General features: G+C 37.3%; 1 protein-coding gene across 1 annotated transcript in view; it reads right to left on the bottom strand.

The window, feature by feature from the left end:
* Positions 1–23,245, bottom strand: part of SPAG17 (sperm associated antigen 17) — a 186,727-nt gene that overhangs the window by 30,797 nt on the left and 132,685 nt on the right. The window contains exons 27-40 of the mRNA XM_008580417.1: positions 22,170–22,314; positions 19,368–19,522; positions 16,187–16,375; positions 14,515–14,660; positions 14,274–14,404; positions 12,402–12,529; positions 11,417–11,599; positions 10,416–10,529; positions 9,716–9,761; positions 7,700–7,799; positions 7,456–7,503; positions 4,370–4,469; positions 3,470–3,572; positions 1,541–1,669 (exon numbers count right to left, since the gene is read on the bottom strand). Coding sequence (XP_008578639.1) covers positions 1,541–1,669; positions 3,470–3,572; positions 4,370–4,469; positions 7,456–7,503; positions 7,700–7,799; positions 9,716–9,761; positions 10,416–10,529; positions 11,417–11,599; positions 12,402–12,529; positions 14,274–14,404; positions 14,515–14,660; positions 16,187–16,375; positions 19,368–19,522; positions 22,170–22,314 — 1,717 coding nt within the window. The remainder of the gene's footprint in view (positions 1–1,540; positions 1,670–3,469; positions 3,573–4,369; positions 4,470–7,455; positions 7,504–7,699; positions 7,800–9,715; positions 9,762–10,415; positions 10,530–11,416; positions 11,600–12,401; positions 12,530–14,273; positions 14,405–14,514; positions 14,661–16,186; positions 16,376–19,367; positions 19,523–22,169; positions 22,315–23,245) is intronic.

The raw sequence follows: 23,245 nt of genomic DNA, 5'->3' as shown, positions 1-23,245 counted from the left end.
CAGTACATGTTTACAGCATGGTTTACCGCATATTTTAAGCTCACTGTTAAGAACTATTGCTCAGATAAAAGATTCCTTTCAAAATATTACTGCTCATTGGCAATGCACCTGGTCACCATCACCCAAGAGCTCTGATGGAAATGTACAAGGAGATGAATGTTGTTTACATGCCTGCTAATACAACATCCATTCTGCAGCCCATGGATCAAGGAGTAATTTCAACTTCCAAGTCTTACTATTTAAGAAATACATTTTATAAGGCTACAGCTACCACAGATAGTGATTCCTCTTATGGATCTGTTCAAAATTAACTAAAAACCTTCAGAAAAAGATTTGTGATTCTAGATGTCACTAAGAACAATCAGGATTCATGGCAGAAGGTCAAACTATCAACATTAACAGGAGTTTGGAAGCAGTGATTCCAGTCTCCATGGATGACTTTGAGGGGTTCAAGATTTCAGTGGAGGAAGTAACTGCAGATGTGGTAGAAATAGCAAGAGAACTGGAATCAGAAGTGGAGCCTGAAGATGTGACTGAATTGTGCAATCTCATGATAAAACTTTAACTGATGAGGAGGAGTTACTTCTTATGAATGAGAAAAGAAAGTGGTTTCTTGATATGGAATCCGTTCCTGGTGAGGATGCCGTGAACATTGTTGAAATTACAACAAATGATTTAGAACAGTAAATAAACTTAGTGGATAAAGCAGCAGCAGGGTTTGAGAGGATTGACTCCAATTTTAAAAAGAAGTTCCATTGTGGGTAAAATGCTATCAAACAGCATCACATGCTACAGAGAAATCTTTTGTGAAAGGAAGAGTCAATCGATGCAGTAAACAGGATTGACTCCAATTTTAAAAAGAAGTTCCATTGTGGGTAAAATGCTATCAAACAGCATCAAATGCTACAGAGAAATCTTTTGTGAAAGGAAGAGTCAATCGATGCAGTAAACTTTATTTTGTTTTATGTTAAGAAATCCCAGCCTTCAGCAACCACCACCCTGGTCAGTCAGAAGCCATCAACATTGAGGCAAGACCCTCCATCAGCAAAAAGATTACAACTCCCTGCAGGAGTTAGCATTAACTAAAAAATGCTAGATGTTAGCATTTTTTAGCAATAAAATATTTTTAATTAAAATAGGTACTTTTTTTTTAGACATAATGCTATTGCATATTTAATAGACTACAGTATAGTGTAAACATAACTTTTACATGTATTGGGAAACCAAAAAATTCTTGTGGCTTGCTTTATTGCAATATTTGCTGTATTGCAGTGGTCTGGAACTGAACATGCAATATACAGGTATGACTGTATTTGTAATTTCTTTCCTTCAATCTGGGACTTGTAGTCATTCTCAAAATATTTTTTGAGATACTTTGAAGTGCTAGTCGGTGCTGTATACCTCCAGGGTCCATGACTCCCTAGAATTTTTCCTGTAATGATTAATCACATCCCCAGTTCCAAGTGCCATCTCCCATAATCCAAAAAGATGTACTGTTCAGTTGTGAGAAATAAATAGATAAAGCAAATGACTGCCATACCTTCAGTAGATCTTACATTTTCAGGTTGGTTCTGGTTGACGGACTCCTTGATATCCTCAGAAATCTTTGATTTTGGAAGACTAAGCATCTTTGAGGATTTCTGTTCTGAAGCCTTACATGGCTTGGGATCTAGAAAATCCGAAACAATCATAAAGTGATATTTTGGACAATGATACAATGACTACTAATGTTCATACAAACAAATGTTGAACAAAGTGTTTTACAATGAATAAGTTGCATCCCACCCACCTCTTCAGAAAGACTAAATATAAGAAAGCCAGTAAGAGGCAGGAATTCTTCATAATAAGAAAAAATGTTTGCCATTAACAGACAGGACAGTATCTGCAAAGTTCACACCCATTAAAACAAAAAAGGATGCTAGATGTTTCCTTAAGAGGATGTCATTAAAACAAAAAAGATGGAATGATGTTTCAGGAGCTACATGTTCCCTTAAGAGCATTAGACCACATAGCAATCACCTCATTATGTTATGAAGTAGAGGCCAAGTAATCTGTCTCTACATTTACCTAGTGATGGTGACTGACATGTGATTTTAGAAAGTTTCTAATCTTAAATCCATTTACTACTATGAAAATATAGCTCTTTATTAAAATGTATCTCTCTAAGAAATAGGGGTAATATGAAACAAATTTTAAGAAATATATCTAGGATGGGGGAGGCAAGTACATTACAACTTGTGTGTGTGCCAACCCTGGTTGAATGGTAGTGGGTGCCTGGAGCATGTACAGAAAAGACTTCTGGAGCCTTGCCTGCCCCTTTTCCAGGGGAAGAGCTGGCTGTGATTAATCAGTGTTGCCTGGGTAGCAGCACAAAGGCCATTAACTTGCAATTCCTGATTTCTCCCTATCACATTTACAAGTCATTGTTCCAGCCTTAGTCTTTGGTTTGCAAGCTCTTTCATAATTAAATGTTTTTGTTGACTGTGCTCCTTACAGGAAGCTGAACCTCTGGTATGGAAGTGTACAGTAGAAAATTCCTCTGTCTGGGAATTTTAACTACTCAGCTAATTAAAGAGAGGCACTAAATTTCACTTCATTCTTGAATTCTTCAGCATGCATTTCCTGAGACTGAAGACATCCTCCTGTATATCCACAATGCTATCATCATACCCAAGAAATTAAAAGTAATTTCACGATATCCTCTAATAATAGTCCCCTAATCAAATTTATGCAGTTTCTCCTAAATATATTTTATAGCTTTTTTTTTCTCAATCCAAGATCCAATCAAAAATTGTTTAATATATTTAGTTTTTATGTCTTTTTAGTCTCTTCTAGTCTAGAATAATCATCCCATCTTATTTCTTTTAATGACATTGACTTTTTCTGAAGAGATAAGGCCAGTTGTCTTATAGAATGTCCACAGCTTGGTAAACATTTATCTGATTGTTTCCTTTTGAATAGATTCGGGTTAAGAATTTTTGGCAAGAATTTTATATAGTTCTATGCACTTTAAATTGCATTACATGAGAAATCACCTCATGCTAGGGTGTCTTGCTGTTGATAGAAGCTTGATTACTTAGTTAAGGCAAAAAATTCTGTATGTCTCCATTAAAGGTACATTAGTATCTTCATTAGTAAGTAATATGTGGGTTGATATTCTGAGACCATGTGAATGCCCTGTTCTCCAACAACCTTTCATTTCTTCCTTGATTTTTAAATTAGACACTTCTTCTAAATGCTTTTAATTAAATTTTAAGCATACAGGATGAAAAATAAATTTTGTTTACATCTTGGTTTCCTCATATAACTCAGTCAAATCTGTAATATGCAGTTCACAGTAGGTTATGTCAACAGCTATTCCTAAGACAAAAGGTGGTATGAACTGGTTATGTTCTAAAAGGCCACTATAAGGTATTACTCCATTAAGTACATTTAACAGGTACATTCAATAGCTACACTAACTTATTACCTGGATGAAGATCAGCTGTGTCTTGAAGCATTGTTTTGTTTGCATCTTCATCTTTCTTTGTAAAAGAAGGTAGTTTTTTGGAAAGGCTGTCCAGATAATTATACTTAAAGGAAAAACCAGAAGACTTAGTTTAGACTTACACATGGCTGAAGATAACTGCCACAAATACTTTAAGCTGATGAGCAATGATGGAAGCATATTTTTTAGGGTCCTGCAAATGAAGTTTACAAACTAAAAGTTCTTTAAGAGACTGATTAACTCAATTCTAGCTTTTGTCAATTAGTCACAATTTCCCATCATTTCTTCTCAGGCAAGCTCTTGTTAATAACAGCATTTGGACCTTACATAGAAACACAATAAGTTCTGAACACATAAAAATATTCACTTTGCTTCAGGGTTTTGATGAACTTCCAGCCCGTGTGGGGAAGGTTGGGTCTGTGGTCCTAGGTGTAAACTCACACAGAAGGGAGAAGAGTGCTCGCTCTGCCTCCGTGGGCTTCCAAGAATTCACAATACCTTAGTGCTAACTCAGCAGCTGATGGGTGAGAAGATTTTAATGGAATAAAACTCCAAAATGAGATTGAGCATAGATAATCATTGATAGGAAAGATTCACCTCAAAAAGGGTTTACAATAGACAGGGAAAGGGTAATTAATAGTGATAATACAAGATAGGGAGGCGGAGCAATATTGATTTACTGGCAGAGAACTTCTGCTTAGGTGTAGGGCCTGAAATTAGTCTTCCCTATCACATGCTTGTGAGAATATGGATTTGAAGGCCATCAAGTCGATGCAGGAAGGAATCAAGCACATCAGGAAAGATAGATTACAAAATAACATATGCAATATATCAACTTTTATAAACGCTTTTATTCTATTGTTGTTAATTATATTCAATTACCTGAGACTGATATGACTTGCTCAATTCAGATTTGAAATAGGGCGGTATTATACAGTTCCTAATATTCTTTAGATAATTTTGTGTTTCCTCAATTTCCTTCCTGGTTGATATTTCCATAATGATGCAAAAGAAAACAGAACATTTAAAAATGTTATTTGGCTGTGTTTTTGCTTTAAATCCTACAGAAAATCAATGCAGTCACTAATGGCGAAACTGATAAAAATGAATATGTCAGATATTTTTTTCTCAACTTGTTTTGGCTCATTTTCTGAAATGTTATTTGGCTGTGTTTTTGCTTTAAATCCTACAGAAAATCAATGCAGTCACTAATGGTGAAACTGATAAAAATGAATATGTCAGATATTTTTTTCTCAACTTGTTTTGGCTCATTTTCTACTTCATTTAGAATCAGTCACATTTCCTACTTCAGAAATCAAACCTTCATATAAGATAGGAAATGATACCAGGTGTTAGTGTGATTTTGCGGTTCATCTCAAAAGACTAAAAACCATATAGCCCTATAATGGTTGAACTTTTTGAGGTTTTTCAATTCTCTGAGATTTAAATGACAGCTAAAGTCTACTGGTTTGCATAACTTCAATTGCAGTGGTAACAGAAAAACAAAAACAAAAATAAAAACTTGAAGGATGGTTTATGAATAATGTGGTCAGTGGTTACAAAATAAAAGAAATCGTCATAGTCTTGCTAGACTTTTTCCAAATACCAGAACCCCTATAATAGGGTGGCAATAATGTATATAGGGACCGTCAATGAAATGCAAACTGAAGTCATTGGGTAAGGCTCAGGAAGCTTTTAAAGAGGGCCGACTCGGCTGGGAGGCTTTCCCTTTGTCCTTACCTCGTAAGTGCTTACTGCATGCCAGGAACTTTGTAAAGTATTTTACATTTAATCTTACAATAATCATATGAGTTACTATTATTATCCCCATTTTATGGGTCAAAAAACCAAGGCATAGAGACATTAAGTAACCTACTCCAAATCACATAACCAGTAAAGGGTGGCACATGAATTAAAACCCAGGTGCTTGCCTCCAAGCCCATGTCTTGAAAACCACACATGCTAGTCAGCCATCAGTCACCCATTGTGAGAGCTGAAAGAGATCTTAGATATTTGGCAGTCTGATCATCCTCATATTTTACAGATAAGCAAACTGAGCTCCTGAACTAAATTTTACTGACGTGAAACAACTAACCAGCATCACACAGTTTGTAAGTAATCAAACTGTAACTGACTCTAGATCTGTTGACTCTAAGACCAGCTCTTCTATACTAGATGGCCTGTCTGGAAATACTGAACAGGTATGATCAAAGTATCATCTTATTTAAACTTTAATTTCCCACTAAAAGTGTCTTCTCACTACTGCCTCACTGGATTCATTCATCAATCTGTAGCATTCTACCTGTTTCCCACCATTCTTGTAAAATTGTTCTTGCAAGAGAAACCAATAAACCTGCTAACTGATAAACACTCACTGCTTTTTCATTCTCGTTTTCGATTCTTCCACAGCATCTGACATCTGTTGAACACCTTCCATTGCCTTGAAATGTTTTCCTTCCTTTCCCTAATCCATTTTCTATGTTGTCAACTATTCTCTTTCTAGGACACACATTAAATTATGTGTTTCACTTTTTTTCTTTAGAAAATTTTCATTGGCTTGCCATTATCTACCTATATGTTAAAATTTGAAATTGATAATGTTTCAAAAATTTTTTAAAAAATTGAATAGGTAACACATCATATGAATGCAATGCAAAAAGTATTAAGGAGTACCTAATAAAAAGGTGGTCGCCATCTCACAACATCCCTTGACCTCTCAATCTCCTTCCCCACAGGCAATCACTGTACTGCTCTCTTGGATATGCTTTCAAGAATATTCTATGAGACTAATTGGTTCAGGAACATGCTACGGCACCTTGGCATACTGAACATTTTAAGCTGAAGACATCTGAGAAACAGCATGTACAGAAAGGTCTCTCTGACCTTCCCCTTTTTTCCCCTGAAAAAGGTTATAAAACCTAGGAAGGATTTTCTGACCTTTCCCTAAAGCAGTTCATAAGACCCTCATGTAAGAGGTGCCCTTCCTATTCCCAAGGAAAGGAATATTCTTATCTCTGAAGACACAGGGACACAGAAAAGAAGCTGAACAAACAGGCCTTGCTGAGTTACTCCTAATTTATTACCATTAGATCATACTCTTCGTTCTATCATATTTTTTTCACCACTCTCCATTTTTCACCAAACCTAGCATTAAAATACTCAGGTCTAACTATTTCTTTGGGTCTTGATTTCCTTATGAAGACTCCTGTGTCATGTGAAACTTAAATAAATGGATATGCTTTTCTCTTGTTAATGTCTTTTGTAATAGGGAACTCAGCCACGAGCCTAAGATGAGTAGAGAAAAAAGATATTTTTCTTCCCCTACAGACAATCTATACTTTCTAGTTTGACCTTGTATATGGGGGTGACATATGAGACTTAAAGCCTTATCTCACCACTTCCCCAACACATTTCACAAGATAACCCTGACATTTTTATGAAGAAGCACATTCATCCTGGGAGTCATTCCGAAGAGCAGCCGTGCAAATGTGTGCAATGGTGCCATATGCACTACTGTAATGTGCTCAACAAATATATCTTGGCCTCTTTCCCTGATGGCAAGAAAGCTGGAGTTGGAACCCTCAGCTAGGATTGAAAAGAAACCAAACCATATGATGCTTAGAGCACATTCCTCCCGTGAATTATAAGAATTCTTGGAAGTTTATGAGTATGTTCTGCATTAAGTTCCAGAATATTTATTAGCGTATCAGAATTACCAAAAGCACAGAGTAATTGACAGTCTTCCTGCTTAGGAGAGGGAGAGGAGCTATCTAATGTTCAAATGGGCTTCTTCAAGAGATAGCGAAAGATAACACAGAAGCTAAATGACCACTTGGAAGAAATGTTGTAAAAGGGGGTCAAATCATCACTGAGAGTCCAGATGGTAGGATTTTTGAGTCCATCCCACTCTAAGATTCTATGACTGTGGGCTTTTTCACATGCTTATGTATACTTTAGGGTAGAATTACCTCTTTTGTTCTATCTTTTCTTTCCAGTGCTTTGATGTTGCTGTGTGCCTGTGTGAAAGAAAAGGAAAGTGTGATAAAAAGGGGCAATGCTCTCAGCTTATAAACAAGAAAAGAAAAAACACCACTACAGTGCGGAGCTGAAGGGCTGTGAATTCATCAGTGTAGTCAGCCATAGTTATGACATCTCTCCAGTTCCTCAATCATTGTCTAATACTAACTAGAACATATTGTTGGATTAGCATACCTGTATTTCTTTTCCAAAAAATCTTTACCAAATGTGTCTGTTGGACATTCTGAAGCAGCAGTCAAAGATTGCTTGAATAAATCATTTAGGTGGGCTGCAACTTTAAAAATAGAAGTATTTAACTTTTATCCCCATTTCTTTACAGCATAACACACAATCAACACTTGATGACTCATCTAAGATGTTTTTTTAGAGCGTATATTAACTAGCAAGTGTTTACTAGAACTTCCATGACCTAGCTGTAATACAATGGTAAACCAAACTGCTTTTATGAAATATACTACTAGAAGACACGCATCTTATCGCCAAAATGTAAAATGCAGTGACATCTCATTATCCCATGATATTAGGGGAAACTGTGGTCACCTAACTGAATTTCCTCATATTGGAAGCACCAGATCTAAAGACAAATTAACAATCATAATGAAATATTGTTTTTCTAAACATTTACCTGCTCCCTGAATCTATGTATATGAATATAAGACAATAGTTGTATGATAATTTGGACAGTGATTCTCTGAGTTTATTCACAGAACATGGTCTCAGTGTGATGTCAACAGGATACTAAAAAAAGAAAAAAATTTCCATGTCCCATGGTTATATGAGCTTGGAAAACACTGGTACATACAAAGTTTCATTATTGCAGGACTTTTCTGCATCCTTAATTAGTTAATACACATTGTGATTTGCTAAGAGAATAAGACAATATGCAGCATTATCCAAACTTGTTTTTTCATAAAACTCATTTTTTGGTGGAGCTACCTCCCAGTCTAGTATTTTAGGAAATTCTCTGGGGCAATGTTGACTTAATAATGTCACCATTATTCGTATGTCAGGGACAGCTATAAGTATGCAAGAGGCTGTTTGTGTCCTGGATCTGTTTGCTTAAAAAATATATTTAATTTGTTCTTCACTATTGGGCAACTTGTGTGTTTACCTCTATTGTGCCTGTTTCCTTGTGCCAAAGTTACAACTATTACAGGGTAAAGTTGCTGATGAAGTATAAGGCACCTATTTAAATCTGAATTTCAGATAAATATTTTTTTTAGAACAAGTATGTTCCATATATATTTGAGATATGATAAAAATGTATTTGTTTATCTAAAATTCAAACTTAATTAGGCCTTCTATAGTTTAATTGCTAAATCTGGCAACACTCCTACAAGGGTCTCTCATGTAAAAGAGTGCCAACAGAGTATAAGGATAGGGAGACACTGGGGGTTGTAATGAACTCTCCTGTGATGGTCGGTCTAAAGGGACAGCTGCTAATCACCTTCAACCAAATGTCTCCACGGGTATTGTGATATTTTAAGAGGAGAAAAATCTAGATAAACAATAATAACAGAAACAATTGTACAAGCCAACACTGTGGAGAATACACAAAATATATCTGTGTGCTTGGCTGCCAGTTTGTGACCTCTGCCACATGGTCAATACATATATAATATAAAACAAAACAAAACTCCACCATATTCTCTACTGATTGTTTACTGTGAACTATAAAGCCATATAACCAAGTTTGTTAGGGCTGTGTACATATCAAAATAAATAAGCTTTAAAAGGGAAGATCTAAGAGTAAATTCCTTGTGCTGCATATCACGTAACAACAGTGCAAGGTTTTGGTGATAACTATGTAATTGCTCAAAAGTTCTGTGTGTGCCGTGGGGGTAGATATGGAGGGGAGGGCTGCTTGTTGGTTCACTATTTCCTTCCTATAACTTAGCTATGTTCTAAATAGTTCAGGTTAACATAAAAGTCAAATATCAACATTTTTCATTCAACAAATGAAAGTTAAAGATGAATTGGAGGCAATCACAGTACTCAAGGATCTCACAATTCAGGCAGAATAAAACATATAAATTATCAGTTACAACACACTTGGCCAATGTAGGAGAACAGAGATATATACGTACACGGTGCTTTGTTATCAGATAAGAGAATGGCTAATAAGTATATCTAAGAGCGATCCTTTGAAATTTGTAAATATAATCTAAAAAAATATTAAATGACAGTTACCTTCAGTTGCATGACTTTTTGTAGTTTCCTCCATTTTTGGGAAAGACTGAAATGAAGATAGAATTACTTAGTGATGATGATTACATTACATACAAAATTCACTTTGGTTAGAAGCATTCTTTATGTGCTCAAATTGATCTTTTATGAAAATTACTATAAAATGAATCAGTTTTTAACTTTTCTTTTTTTTCTTTTTTGCTTGCGAGTACAGAGATCGAATCCTGAACCTTGGTGTTTTTAGCACTATGCTCTAACCAACCGAGCTAACTGGCCAGCTTATGAATTATTTTTTTAATACCAACACAAAATTTATTTTATTTTATTTTTTTTTAGTCATTCCTTTTACCTGACAGATTTCAAAGAATGGAAATCATTTTAAGTTGTAGAAATTCCTTTTTCTTTTGCCTTCCTTTTTCATTTATTAATTCATTCAACATTTCAGTTAATATCAATTTCTTCTGAAGACAATAAAAACTTTCATTTAATGGCCTTCAGAATTATTTATGATCAAAGAAAGCACCTAAAAGGTATTTGGAAAATTCAATATGTAAAGAATCACATTTCCACAGTAATAAAAAATTACAAGGAGGTAGCAAATGCTTCATAGAAATGGCAGGAACAGCTATTCCTTACGACATTTTGTCTTGAAGCCTCTAATATTAAAACAGTAAAAACACTGGTGTGTAAAACATTTTCTCACCATAACCAGCTTGAGGAGATCTGCAGCATTGCCTCTCTCCTCCTCAGTTCTAGAATCTTTAACTGTCATTTCCTGTAGCTCATCTTCTTTCTTTAGAATATGGTTTATATAATCCTAGATCAGCAGAATAAAATAAATCAATAAAAGCTGGGAATAAGGTAGAGAGAGACACCAAAATGGTAACATCAACTTGAAATATTACAAAAAGATTAAAAATACTAAGTTCACAGTTACCAGTCAAGCAATCTGGAGAGGCTTTTCCTTAATATGTTAGTAAGCAAACACCTGAAAAGTCCAAGGGCCACAGGATAAAACTGTATGAGGACCCCAGAGGCCCTGCTTCTACCTCTGTGCTTCAGGGTTCTCATCAATAAAATAAACAGAGTTGGGTTAAAGGATTTCTAGTGACCTTTCAGGTACTGTCTTCATGATTCTGTCTATAAACACAAGTTACTTACTCTAATGCCTTTGCTTCCAAGAGAAATATACTTAAATCTTTCCATAAATATTTGATCCATTTCTATAAATAACGATCCCTTGCTTTATGCCAGATGCTGGGTACATAACCATAAACAAACAACTAATCTTGGTTCTAAGGGAGTTAACAAACTAGGGAGTTAGATGTTATGGATATGATCATACAATCGACTACATGTTTGCAAATTATTAGACCAGTTCCAAAGCCAACAATCCTTTTTGTCCATGGATAAGTATCAGATTAAAATGTGGTTCTATCTTTTTCCAAAGATCATTAGACTAGTTTTCCATAGAGTGAAGAAGCAGGAGGACTCTACTTTGGGGCTTCTTAATAATTCCTTCAGCTCTTGGGAACCATTCATTATTTTCTACCTTGCAACCTTCTACTCTCTGGAAGATTGACGTTTGTGTGCTGCACTAGATAAATATTGGTAGAATTACATAAGTTAGGTTCCTTGGGACACAGAGAGGAATGACTGTCCTGTTCCTGATTCTTTGGGGTCAGGTTACCTGGATCCCATTACCTTAAGGGAAACCTGCAGCCTCAGCTTGACCTCGTTCTTTATGACTTCATGTTGGATGAACTGACGCATCTGGAGCACTTTTGGGCTTTTGAGTACAGGGGCTGGGGCCCTCACTAGCTGTTTGGACCCAATGCAAAGGCCCTTCCAAACCTGAGTGCCAAATGGAGGTCCTGGAGTTTTCCTCTGTTAATGAAACAAAGCAAAAGATTCACAAAAGAAATCAGAATGTTTCAACATTAGAATTTTTTTTTCAACTGAATACTTATTTTGCAGATACTACACCAGGAACCACTTGTTAGAGATGCAACAGTGAAAAGCAAAAAAGATCTTAACTGATTTAATAACTTAATATCTGACAATATGCTGAACAAATTACATAAATTGCTTGCAAATGAAATGGCAAATCTTGCAAGATATAGGACTTCATGATTCTTACCCAAGATATTTTCTTTCATTCTTTAAAACACTATTGGTGGGTCCTTTCTAGTCTGACATAATTACAATTTTTATTTTCTAACATTGCAATTGCAAAACTGTGTGTAATCCTTCACAGTCTTATATGCTCAGTTTGATTATTTTTAATATGTGAAGGAAAAAAGGGAGTGTGAAAGACCTAAAACTGTGTGTCATCAAAAAAGAAATGATAGGAGGGAAGATTTCCGTGTGGCATAATGTCAGTAATTCCATAACAAGAGAAGTGTAACATGGATTACTCAGAAAGGATATTTTAATATTATAGAAAGATGTTCAAGGCTGCAATATAGAATAAAAGAAAGAAAACTGAAATGAGCTAGTCAGGTATATTCCTCTAAAATTCTATCACCACACCTACAAATGTTAAAATCTTCAAATACAAAACTCCTTGAGCCCATTAACAATTAACGTAAGGATGAAGATAGATGAATATTTAGGAGAAGACTTGAGACTCCGATGAATTGATGGATATATATGCAAAGAAAGTGACTTTTCAGTAGAAAATGTGTACCTCAACAGAGGGAAATGCTTCCCATGACCTTGACTGGAGATTAGGAGGAACAATTGTATCTAATTCCTTTTTCATTTGCCATGGCGATGCTTCATGGAAAGGACGAAGGACTGTGATGTTCAAGGCACCTGGTTCAAAGAGAGTTATCAGAAGATCAATTCTCCATCAAAATCATTCTGAGAAATTCAACATGCATTCACTAAATTCAGCAAACACTTTTTGTACTGCCTTCTACATAAAAAGATTAGAGAGTCACAGCGATTATGCTTAAGGACCTAACAAGAAAGGCGAATGAGGGTTTTAGTCACTAACATCGAGGGACTGGGTTTTGACCATCTAGAAGTATTCATTGACACCTCCCTGCCCCTCAGCAACCACACCCAGGTTCTGTCAGTTCTACCAATAAACATTTCTTGAGTTCATCGACTTCTTCCCTCTTTATGGGCCCTATATTACATCATGTGCCCCAGAAAGATCCTATTCTAGACTACAGCAGCCCATGTGTACTCTGTGAATGAAACTCCCCCTGCAGTCAGGGCAACTGTTTATGTTAGTCTGTGATGAAAACTCTTCTTTGACTTCCCATTGCTCACGAGATAAACAGAGTCATTAACGTTTTCTTGCCCCTGCCTCAAATTGCACCATTCTTCCTCTCTGTACTTCAGCTCCTTGGCCTCTCCACCTTCCCCTTCTCTTTCTCCAGTGCTTTATGCTTTCTCCTCTATGTTTTCTAAGAAATCTCTCCCTCTTACCTTAATTAAGCCTGACTCATCTACCAGCTCTTGGCTCAAGTGTCTTCAGGGAGGCCTCATAGACTATGTCAAGTTCCTTTGCTAGATGCTCTCATAGAACCATAGACCTTATCCCAATTTATAATTATTGGTGTGACTAGGTAATTAATGTTTATTTCCGCCGTTAAACTTACATGTTCCATGGAAGCAAGGTCCATGTCTATTTTAGCTCAGCATTGTATTCCTAATACCCAGCCAGTGTTTGCTAAGTAGAAACTTGGTAAACGACTCACTGACAGAGCATTTGAGACGAATTCTTACACTCAGCACAGTTCCACACATGCCCTGAACAGCGCCAGTCAGAGCCCCTCACTCAGTATATTTACAAAGAGCAAGGTATATTACGTCACACACATGCGCATTGATTGATACACTAAAAGATATAAGTGCACAGAGATGTAGGCATATTCATAACTGCACACAAAACTTATCCCAACAAAGAGAAAAAATAAAAAGAAACACCCCCCCCCCAGGCACAGCACGTAGGTTTTGTGCACAGACAACATGCAGGTTTATATCTATATTTAAATATACGTATTACATATATCGATGGTTCTTCCTTAGCACAGTATGTGTCTCTAACCTCTTATCAAACACTGATTTCTTTGAAATAGATGAAAATAACATGAATGCCCAATGAATATAGCTTATATAACCTATAATATATTTTAGGTTGGCATTGTTATGCGCACATCAAATGTACTTTCTTACTGTATTCAGTTTCAACAAGGCAACATCTTCAAAATAACAAAAAGTGAACTTAAGAGATATCTCACTTTTCTTTGGTTTTTCTTATCAAGATGAAATGAATTCATTAATAGAAGGAACCTAGGTACACACCTAAACACAGATACAAATCTGCTTACAGGTAGGAGAGGGACTCATACTCAAACAGTTGACACAGGCCACTGCTCAGATATACCTTGATAGAAACATAAATTCAAGTAGCTATGTAATATTGGCCAGGTGAGAAGTAGAGTTGAAAAGTGAGCAAAGGGGAAAAAGTAGAGAAGATGACTTGGGAGTGGATGGGAGAGGTGGTGAAGGGACACGGTGAGTTCCAGATGTATAGGTTCACTACCCGGCTGTTCCTGTATGGGCTCTTGGAGAACTACAGTCGTTGATTCTCCATATGCCATGGATAGATATTCTTCTATGTCACTGTCTCGAAGAAGTTCCACTCCTGATCCATCAGCATAGATCACAAAAAACCTATTTGAATAAATAAAAATCTAATCACACGAAGTATTCAGTAAAAATTCTTCTGTAGCTTAGAATTGAAAATAAAAGTCATGGTATTACCATTATTATTATGATTTTACCTGGGGACATGTTCACCATAGACTTGCAGATGATTTTTTTGAAGGTGAATAGACGACAAACTATCATAGCCCTCAGTTTCTACATTTAAATCATCTTCCAATTTTTTTTGAAGTAGTGTAGTTGATGCACGACCATCAGCCATGACCTAAGGGGGTATACAAGTATGTAAGCAACTAAAAGAAAAAAATGCCATAATCCTTACATTTCCATTGATTCAACTTGAGAGAGCAGGTGATCTTTTGGTATACTCAGGAAATCAGAGATATTTATTTGCAAGGCATCGTTCATTAAGTATAGGTTGTATTAACGAAAGCAAAACCCGAGGAGACAGCTACTAGGAAAGGAGGCCCAAAACCTTATCCTGTGAGGATTAGTACAAGGAATTGGCAATTTAAATGTGGAGGAAAGGGTACTCATGTGGTAGCTCAGAATCAGGACTCATGAGCAGAATATACAGGGAAACAGATTTAGTATCAATATGAGAAAAAATGTTCTAGTTATTATTACTGTGTAGATATGACACTATTGTTCTCCAGGAAGGAGTGTGGTTCAGGCTGAAAGACCACACCGAAGGGGATGCTCAAGAGAGGTATCAATACCTAGAAGAATGCTTAGCATGACACCCAGACATTTCAACCTACATGGTTTGGGGCTTTAAGCTTCTGCTTCAATTTGTTGTAAACCGAAATTTGTCAGCTTTAACTCACTCTGTGAAGAGTCTCAGTTACTTGGCAAAGAAAAAATAAGCTGGACCGAGGGCTGGTCTGCTTACCAAAACATAGTTAGGGATTCTGTGGTATGACCCTAAAACTAAAACATAACTTCACACTCACTAGCTGATAGACCAAATGCCACTGTTGGGTGAGGAGTAAAAGAAAAAATAAATGCCTAGAGCAGGGGTTGGCAAACCTTTTTGTCAAGGGCCAGATTGTAAATATTTTCGGGTTTGCAAGCCACTCTCTGTTGCAACTACATGCTCCACTCTGCTATTATTGTGCAAAGCAGACATAGACAATATGGAAACAAATGAGCATGGCTGTGTTCCAATACAAATTTATATAACAATACTGAAATTTGAATTTCCTATAATTTTTATATGTCCCGAAATATTCTTCTTTTGATTTTTCTAACCATTTCAAAATGTAAAAAAGCGTGTCATGGGCTGTATATAAACAAGGGGCCATGGTTTGCCAGTGCCTGGCCTAGAGGTAAGGGGATAGCGCAGTGTTGAAAAACACAGAAGCAGAAGATGGAGCCACAGAAAAACTGAGCACCTCTTCAGACTTCCCATTTCCCTTTTTTAACCCTACTAGATATTTCTCATCATGGTGTCTCTGCCTAGTCAAATAAACTTGCCTTCTACCTTGTTATTGGCTCTCACTTTAACCTGGGTACAGACCATTCTTATGTCATTCCTTTTGCTGGTGTTATTTTTAGATGTCTGCTAAAGTTTCTTCCCTTCTGTTCTAATTATTTTTTTGGCTTTTACATTTCTACTATCCCAGTCTTTGGGCTTTCCATCCCCCATAGAAGTATACTTGAGAATCAAAGAAAAGATATTGACATTCATCACTGCTTTCCCAAAGCACTGGCAGTAGGTGGATAACTAATCCCAAGGCAATTAAGGTAAAAAGCCACAGGCTGTCTCTCCATACTAAGGCTACACTTTACCTGAAAGGTGTTTCCCTCGGGATCCAGGACCTCACAGATAACCTCTGACGTGTGCTTCATAATGTACCTGCTGGCTCTGAGCTGCTCACGCTTTTGGAAAGGATGGTACATATCAGTGCTCGATTCATGGCAATATGTAGCTGAACAATCCCTATCAATATGAAGGCAGCCTGTGTTTGGAGGTAACACCTACAAGGGTAACAGAAAGAGAGAAATCTTTACAATTTTCTTGTTCAACTTGAGGGACTTGGATAATCATTTTAAGAAAATGAACATCCATAGATGCTAGTCACAGATCGTGTTTCCAGAAAGAAAACATTATTTATTTTTTATTATTTTTTATTTTTATTTTTTTCCTTTTTGTGTGACCGGCAACAGGATCGCAACCCTCAGTGTCGCACCCATACCGCAACTGGCAACGGGATCGCAACCCTCGGTGTCGCGCCTGCACCGCGCTCAACCAGTGAGCGGACCGGTCTCTATATGAGATCCGAACCCTTGGCGGGAGTGCCACTGCGCTCCCAAGCGCCGCACTCAACCGAGTGCGCCACTGGGCTGGCCCAGAAAACATTATTTAAGAGAAGGCTTAAGGTTGGGGAAGGACTACTTGATAAGAAGGCAAGCAGAATAATTAAGGCATATAATTTCTCTGTGTTCTTAGATTTTAGCTAACTCACTTTAGCATCTCCTCTAAATAACTGCCCAGTGCCCTCTTATTTCAGATATTTAATATATTTTAACTGAAGTAAACACACTCAGCCCTATTCAAAATATTTGGGATTGTTAGTGTTCTTGGAGAAAAAGTGTCTCTGAAAGAGTCAAAAGCCATGGGATGAATGCTCTGAGAAGCTTTTATTTGTCCTCACTCCTCTGGTGGCTGATGTAGTCCTTTAGTAATACCTTTTATGTAATGACTTCTAGTTCAGGCAGGCTTTTTTTTGAAGTATAATTTACCTATTATAAATTCACCCTTTATAAGCGTATAATTCAGTCCTCAAATTGAAAAAAAGTGTATAATTCAGTGTTTTTTAGTAAATTCAAAACCTTGTGCAACCATTACCTAGAGTTAACTTATTCTAGAACATTCTTATCATGCTATACCCCAAAGAAACCCTGATCCCATTAGCAGTCACTTTACACCACCCTTGTCCCCTATGCCGTGGCCACCACTAATCTACTGTCTCTGTATGTTTACCTCTTCTAAACATTTCATGTAAATGGAAGTGTGCACTACGTGGCCTTTTGTGTCCAGTTTCTTTCACTTGGTATAATGTTTTCTAGATTCACCCCTGTTGTAGTATGTATCAGTACTGCTTTCCATTTTACGGGTGAATAATATTCCACCGTATGGTTATATCACATTTCGTTTATCCACTCATGAGCTGATAGACATTTGGGTTGTTCTTACAATCTTGCTATTATTAAAAATGCTGCTACAAATATCTGTGTAAAAGTTTTTGTGTGGATGTAAGTTTTAACTTTTCTTGTACATATATCAAGAAGTAGAATTGCTGGGTCATATGACAACTATGCTCATTTGCTGGTGAACTGTCAAACTGCTTTTCCAAAGCAACTATACACCATTATACATTCCCACCAGCAATGTATGAGTGTTCTCCACATCTTACTAACACTTGTGATTGTCTTTTTTTTTTTTTTTGTCCTTTTTGAGACCGGCCCCCCCGCGCTCAGCCAGTGAGCGCTGTGAGCGCACCGGTCATCCCTATATAGGATCTGAACCCGCGGCAGGAGCGCCACCGCACTCCCAGCGCTGCACCCTCCCGAGTGCGCCACGGGCTCGGCCCTGTGATTGTCTTTTTGATTACAGGTGTTTTAAGGGTATGAAGTGGTATCTCACTGTGGTTTGATTTGCATCTCCCCAATGACTAATGATATTGAGCGTCTTTTTGTGTTTTATTTGCCATTTGCATATCTTCTGTGGAGAAATTCAAATCCTTTGCTCATTTTAAAAATGGGTTATTAGTATTTTTATAGTTCAGCTGTAGGAGTTCTTTACATATCCTATACACTAGACCATTATCAGCTATATGATTTGCAAATAATGTCTTCTGTTCTGTAGTTTATCTTTTTGCATTCTTGGTGGTGTCCTTTGAAGCATAAACTTTTTTTTTTGATTTTGATGAAGGTTGTGTTTTTGGTATTATATCCCAGAAACCATTGCCTGATCCAAGGACATGAAAATTTACACCAATGGTTTCTTCCATCTCTCACTTTCAGCACCTTCCTTGCCCCATAATAATCCATGCTGGATGAAAAAGGATAAGGGTAACCTTATCAGGAGACATGGGAGGGATAAACTGGCTTCAGCACCTTTCACAGTAACCGGTGTTTGTTGGTGAGATCTTTGTCCCTCATCTCTGGCTCTGAGCTCTAAGTATCTTGTGGCCCTGTATGTTATGTCTTGGCTCTGTGTCTGTTCTCCAACGAGGGAAAAGGTGGAAGCAAATTCTTCTAAGGCTAAGGGGACTGCAGCCTGACACTGGGTGGCTGTGTTCAATAGGAAAATACAGAAAAGTAGGAGGAGGTGCTAACAGTGTTCCTTCTTAATGTTCCAAGGACAAAACTTTGCTTCAGCTGGGTAAACTGCTGCCCCAGGACCACTCAAACCACATCCTCCCTCTCGTCCTGTTGGGACATTAAGTAGAGTAGGGATGGACTAGAGGTGTGACAGATGGGCAGTAAGAATGAGGGTAGAGGTGGCAGGAGGTGAAGCTGGTTTGGTAGGCACAGGCCAGATCCTCTAAGTGCTTCTAACATTCACAGTGCCCAGCACATAAGAGATCCTCAACAAACGCAAAATACATTTTGGTTTACAACCTTGATCCAGAACTACCAAAGCTTTGAAAAACAAGCAGGGCAATGTTTTCTGGAATGGATTGTACAAAGAAGATGAATAAGAGTTTGAGAAGCGGGGTCCGGCCCCTTGGCTCACTCAGGAGAGTGCAGCGCTGGTAGCGCCAAGGCTGCGGGTTCGGATCGTGTATAGGGATGGCCTGCGCAAAAAAAAAAAAAAAGAGTTTGAGAAGTGTATTTTCTGAGATCAGGTGAGAAAAGAAAGCATCAGTAGTCTACATTGCAGGGATTTTCACTGCCCCAGAGAAGTGGGTTTTTTTAGCCAGACACTTATCTTTGGCACTCCTCATTTTCCTCCTAGACCTACCTTGTACGTTCCCTGTGGCTTTGCAATAATGGATGTTCCATCCCCAAAGGTGGCACAACAGCTACTGTCCTCGCAGTTGGTGATAATGGTGGCATAGTGTGAGTTTTCTATCCGCATGCACTTCACCTGCCTGGTGACAGTCCGAGGACCTTCGACTGCAAGCAAATACAAGGTAAACAGATCTGACATGATGCATACATTGGGAAACAGACTTCAGCCTGTTGATTTTGCTGCTGTCTCCTGGCCATCTGGATTCCCCATGGGGAAAAAAAAAAAATTAGAAAGTAGAGACCAAGGCTGAGAACTCCATAAGTTTGGAGTGTGGCCCACTCCTTGTCAATTCAGGATAATTCTTCCAGAGTAAATTTTATTTAATTTAGTATACTGTCTTGTTCTCACTGTTCTTTTTATTATGAAAAATTGAAAACAACCAATTTTTGAATTTGAGAAATTGCAAAGCATAAAATATAACTTAACCACTCATATATTCACCAATCAAAATTTACACTTGTTAGTATTTTGCCGAATGCTTCAACATTTTTAATACATATACAAAAAAAATTATAAAGTTGAGGTTTCTCCTTATGCCTGGGTTTATTTCCCTCTTGAAATCCATTTTTACACTTTTACATAAATACATGTATCAAGAACAATATATAATATTTGCTCTTTAAATTTACATAAATTATACATTACTTTTTGTAATTATATAATTTCTGTATCTATCATTTTACAACTGCTTTTTTCATTTAACAATGTTTTTGAGATCTCTTGCCATATTGATATATATATATATGTTTGAGCACATTTACGTACATGTATGTGACTTTTTAACCACTATGTGGTATTCTTTTGTAGGAATATACCACAGTTTATTTTTCTATTCTGCCATTGGTGAACATTTATGTTTCCTAATATTTCCATATAATATTCAATGTTTCAAATAGCACCCTTGTACCTGTTTTCTTGTGCAAATGTGTGAGAGTATTTTTTTATACATATGCAGAAATAAAGTTAGTGCATCATATTATATACTTGGTTTTACTGGGGGGGGAGATAAGGTCAAAGGGTATAAAGTTGCAGTTATATAGGATGAATAAGTCTAGAAATCTAATGTACAGCATAAGGATTACAGTCAATAATATGGTACTGTATAATGAAAATTTTCTGAGTATAGATGTTAGGTGCTCTTTTTTTTTTTTTTTTTTTTTTTTTTTTTTTTTTTTTTTTTTTTTTGTCTTTTTGTCTTTTTTCGTGACTGGCAACAGATCGCAACCCTCAGTGTCGCGCCCGTACCGGACCGGGACCGGCAACGGATCGCAACCCTCGGTGTTGCCCCCGCTCCTTGCTCAGCCAGTGAGCCGCCGGTCTGCACGTGGGATCCGAACCCTCGGTGGGAGCGCCGCCGCGCTTCCCAAGCGGCGCACTGTAGCAGTGCGCCACCGGGCCGGCCCTAGGTGCTCTTAACACACACAAATACACAAAAAAGGTAAATATGTGAGGCGATGGACATGTTAATTTACTTGATCGCAGTAATCATTTCACTATGTATATGGACATCAGAGCACAGGCCGTATACCTCAAATATATACAATTTTAAAAAACTGCCATTAAGGAAAAAGGAGTCAGAAAATAATTTGTTTTTACATATGTTGTTTACATTTAGGTTAGGATGGCGGGCTATCAGACTCTTTGAGCAGGCTCCAGTTAATCAGCAGCTGCAGCTTCCTTTTCTCCTATATCACCTTTCTGACAACGAGAGACGTGCTCAAACTTGAAAGAAAACCTATATGAAGTCATGTACTTGTCAAATTAGATGCCTTGAGGAGCAAAGAAGATAGGTCTGTGAGCTACAATGCAGGATGGATGAATCATGATGATTAGATTTTTAGTTGCCACCAATCTGGACCATAGATCTTTAGTGGTAAAAATGGGACACTGTTACTATTCAGCCAACTAGAGTTGTCATCACTTTTGTCTCTGTTGAGGATAAATATCATAATATAAGGTTCTAATGAACTCTCATGTTCATTGCAGCATTATTCAAAATAGCCGAGATTTGGAATCAAAGTGTCTACAAGTGAATGAATGGATAAAGAAAATGTGGTATATATACACAATGAATCCTATTCAGCTTTAAAAAAGAAGGAAATCCTGCCATTTGTAACAACCTGGATGAACCTGGAGGACATTACATTAAGTGAAATAAGCCAGGCACACTAAGACAAATATCGCATATATGTAATTTATATGTGGAACCTAAAAAAGTTGAACTCATAGAAGCAGAGAGTAGAATAGTGGTTATCAGGGTGGGGGGAGTACGGGAAGATGTTAGTCATAGGATACAAAACTTCGATTAGATGGATATGTAAGTTCAAGAGATCTATTATACAACATGGTGACTATAGTAAATAAAAATAAATTTTGAAAATTGCTGAGATACATTTTAAGTGTTTTCGCCATAAAACATAAGTGTGTCAGGTAATGAATGTTAATTAGCTTGATTGAGCTGTTCCACAATGTATACGTATTTCAAAACATCATGTTGTGAGATAAATATATACAATTTTTATTTTTAATTAAAAAATTAAATTAAATTATAAGACAAGTAGCAAAATAATAATAATAATAATAAAAGGTCCTAATGGGCTCTGCTTTGAATTGCATTAGTGTTCTTTGGCTGGCTGACTTGATCAAAAAAATAGTTTTCTTATGTGTGTGTTCAACCATCAGTAAGGATTTTACTTGTCTTATGCTAAAGAGTTATAATATATCATCATGTATTTGAAAAATAAAACTTACTTGTTTCTTGGTAATCTGGATAAATAAGATGGTCTTCATAAACTTGATAAAAGGTTGTGATTCTGGTACCATCAGCATGATCCACTATCCGAGTACCATCTTTCTTTTCAACAATGACCACTTTGTCTTCTCGAGTTGTCATAACCTGAACATGTAAAGGCAGAGCATAATCATTTCACCAGGTGGTTAATCCTAGTGCACTTATTTTTATGCCCCATTGAAACAAATATGGCACCACCAAAATCCTGGTTATATAATCCAAGAGAAAGTTTTATCTCATCTACCTGATTTGACCCTGACAACAATCTTGAGAGGCAGGCAGTGATGCCTCCATTTTATGGATGAGGAAAGTTAGGCTTAGAGAAGTTAAGAAACTTGCTCATGGTTTCTCAACAAGTAGGTATCAGTAATCCCTTTTGGTCAGGTGGAGAGTATTATTGTGGAAAATGGATAGAAGGTCTGAGAAGAAAAAAATAGCTGTATCACCCAGGACAGAAAGACAAAGGATAGCCACTTTGTCAGCCCAGTATGTTCCAGGTCTATTACAATGCAGTCCAACTGAAGACAAATTTATGGAGTGCTGACTACGTGTCCTATAGCTGGTGTAAAAGACTCAAGTTCAATTCCCTATTTTCTAGGAGTAATAGACTCAGAAGGGGGATATTCATTAAGAAAGTTAGTAAAGGTGCCATTTGAAGGGCCACGGGTATCTGTAGTGAGAGTTCTGACCTGGTCCGGCCCCTGGGTGAGGAAGGGCTGCTGAGCTTGGACGTGGTGTGTCTGTGCAGAGAGGCAGCATGAGGGTGGCATGTGCTAAAGACCAAGGATACCAGGGAGGGGTGGGGAGGTGGCAGGAGATGAGACCAGGAGGCTAGGGGCCAAGCCGGAGGAGGCTTTAAGCCATATTAAGGACTTCAAACTTTATTCTAAGGGGAGTAAACCACTACTGAAGGGTTTTAAATACGCAGACTAAAGTAGGAATCTCAGAAACAATTCAGCTAATCCTGGCAAGTCATTCAGTCTGAAAGAACAATCAGCCCCTTGTATACTGTAGCTAAACAGCTGACTTGTTGTTA

This window comes from Galeopterus variegatus, unplaced genomic scaffold, assembly GCF_000696425.1.
Source record: "Galeopterus variegatus unplaced genomic scaffold, G_variegatus-3.0.2 Scaffold2084, whole genome shotgun sequence".
Classification (NCBI taxonomy): Eukaryota; Metazoa; Chordata; class Mammalia; order Dermoptera; family Cynocephalidae; genus Galeopterus; species Galeopterus variegatus.
Note: the sequence above shows the minus strand (reverse complement) of the source record. Positions and strands in the feature narration are given on the sequence as shown.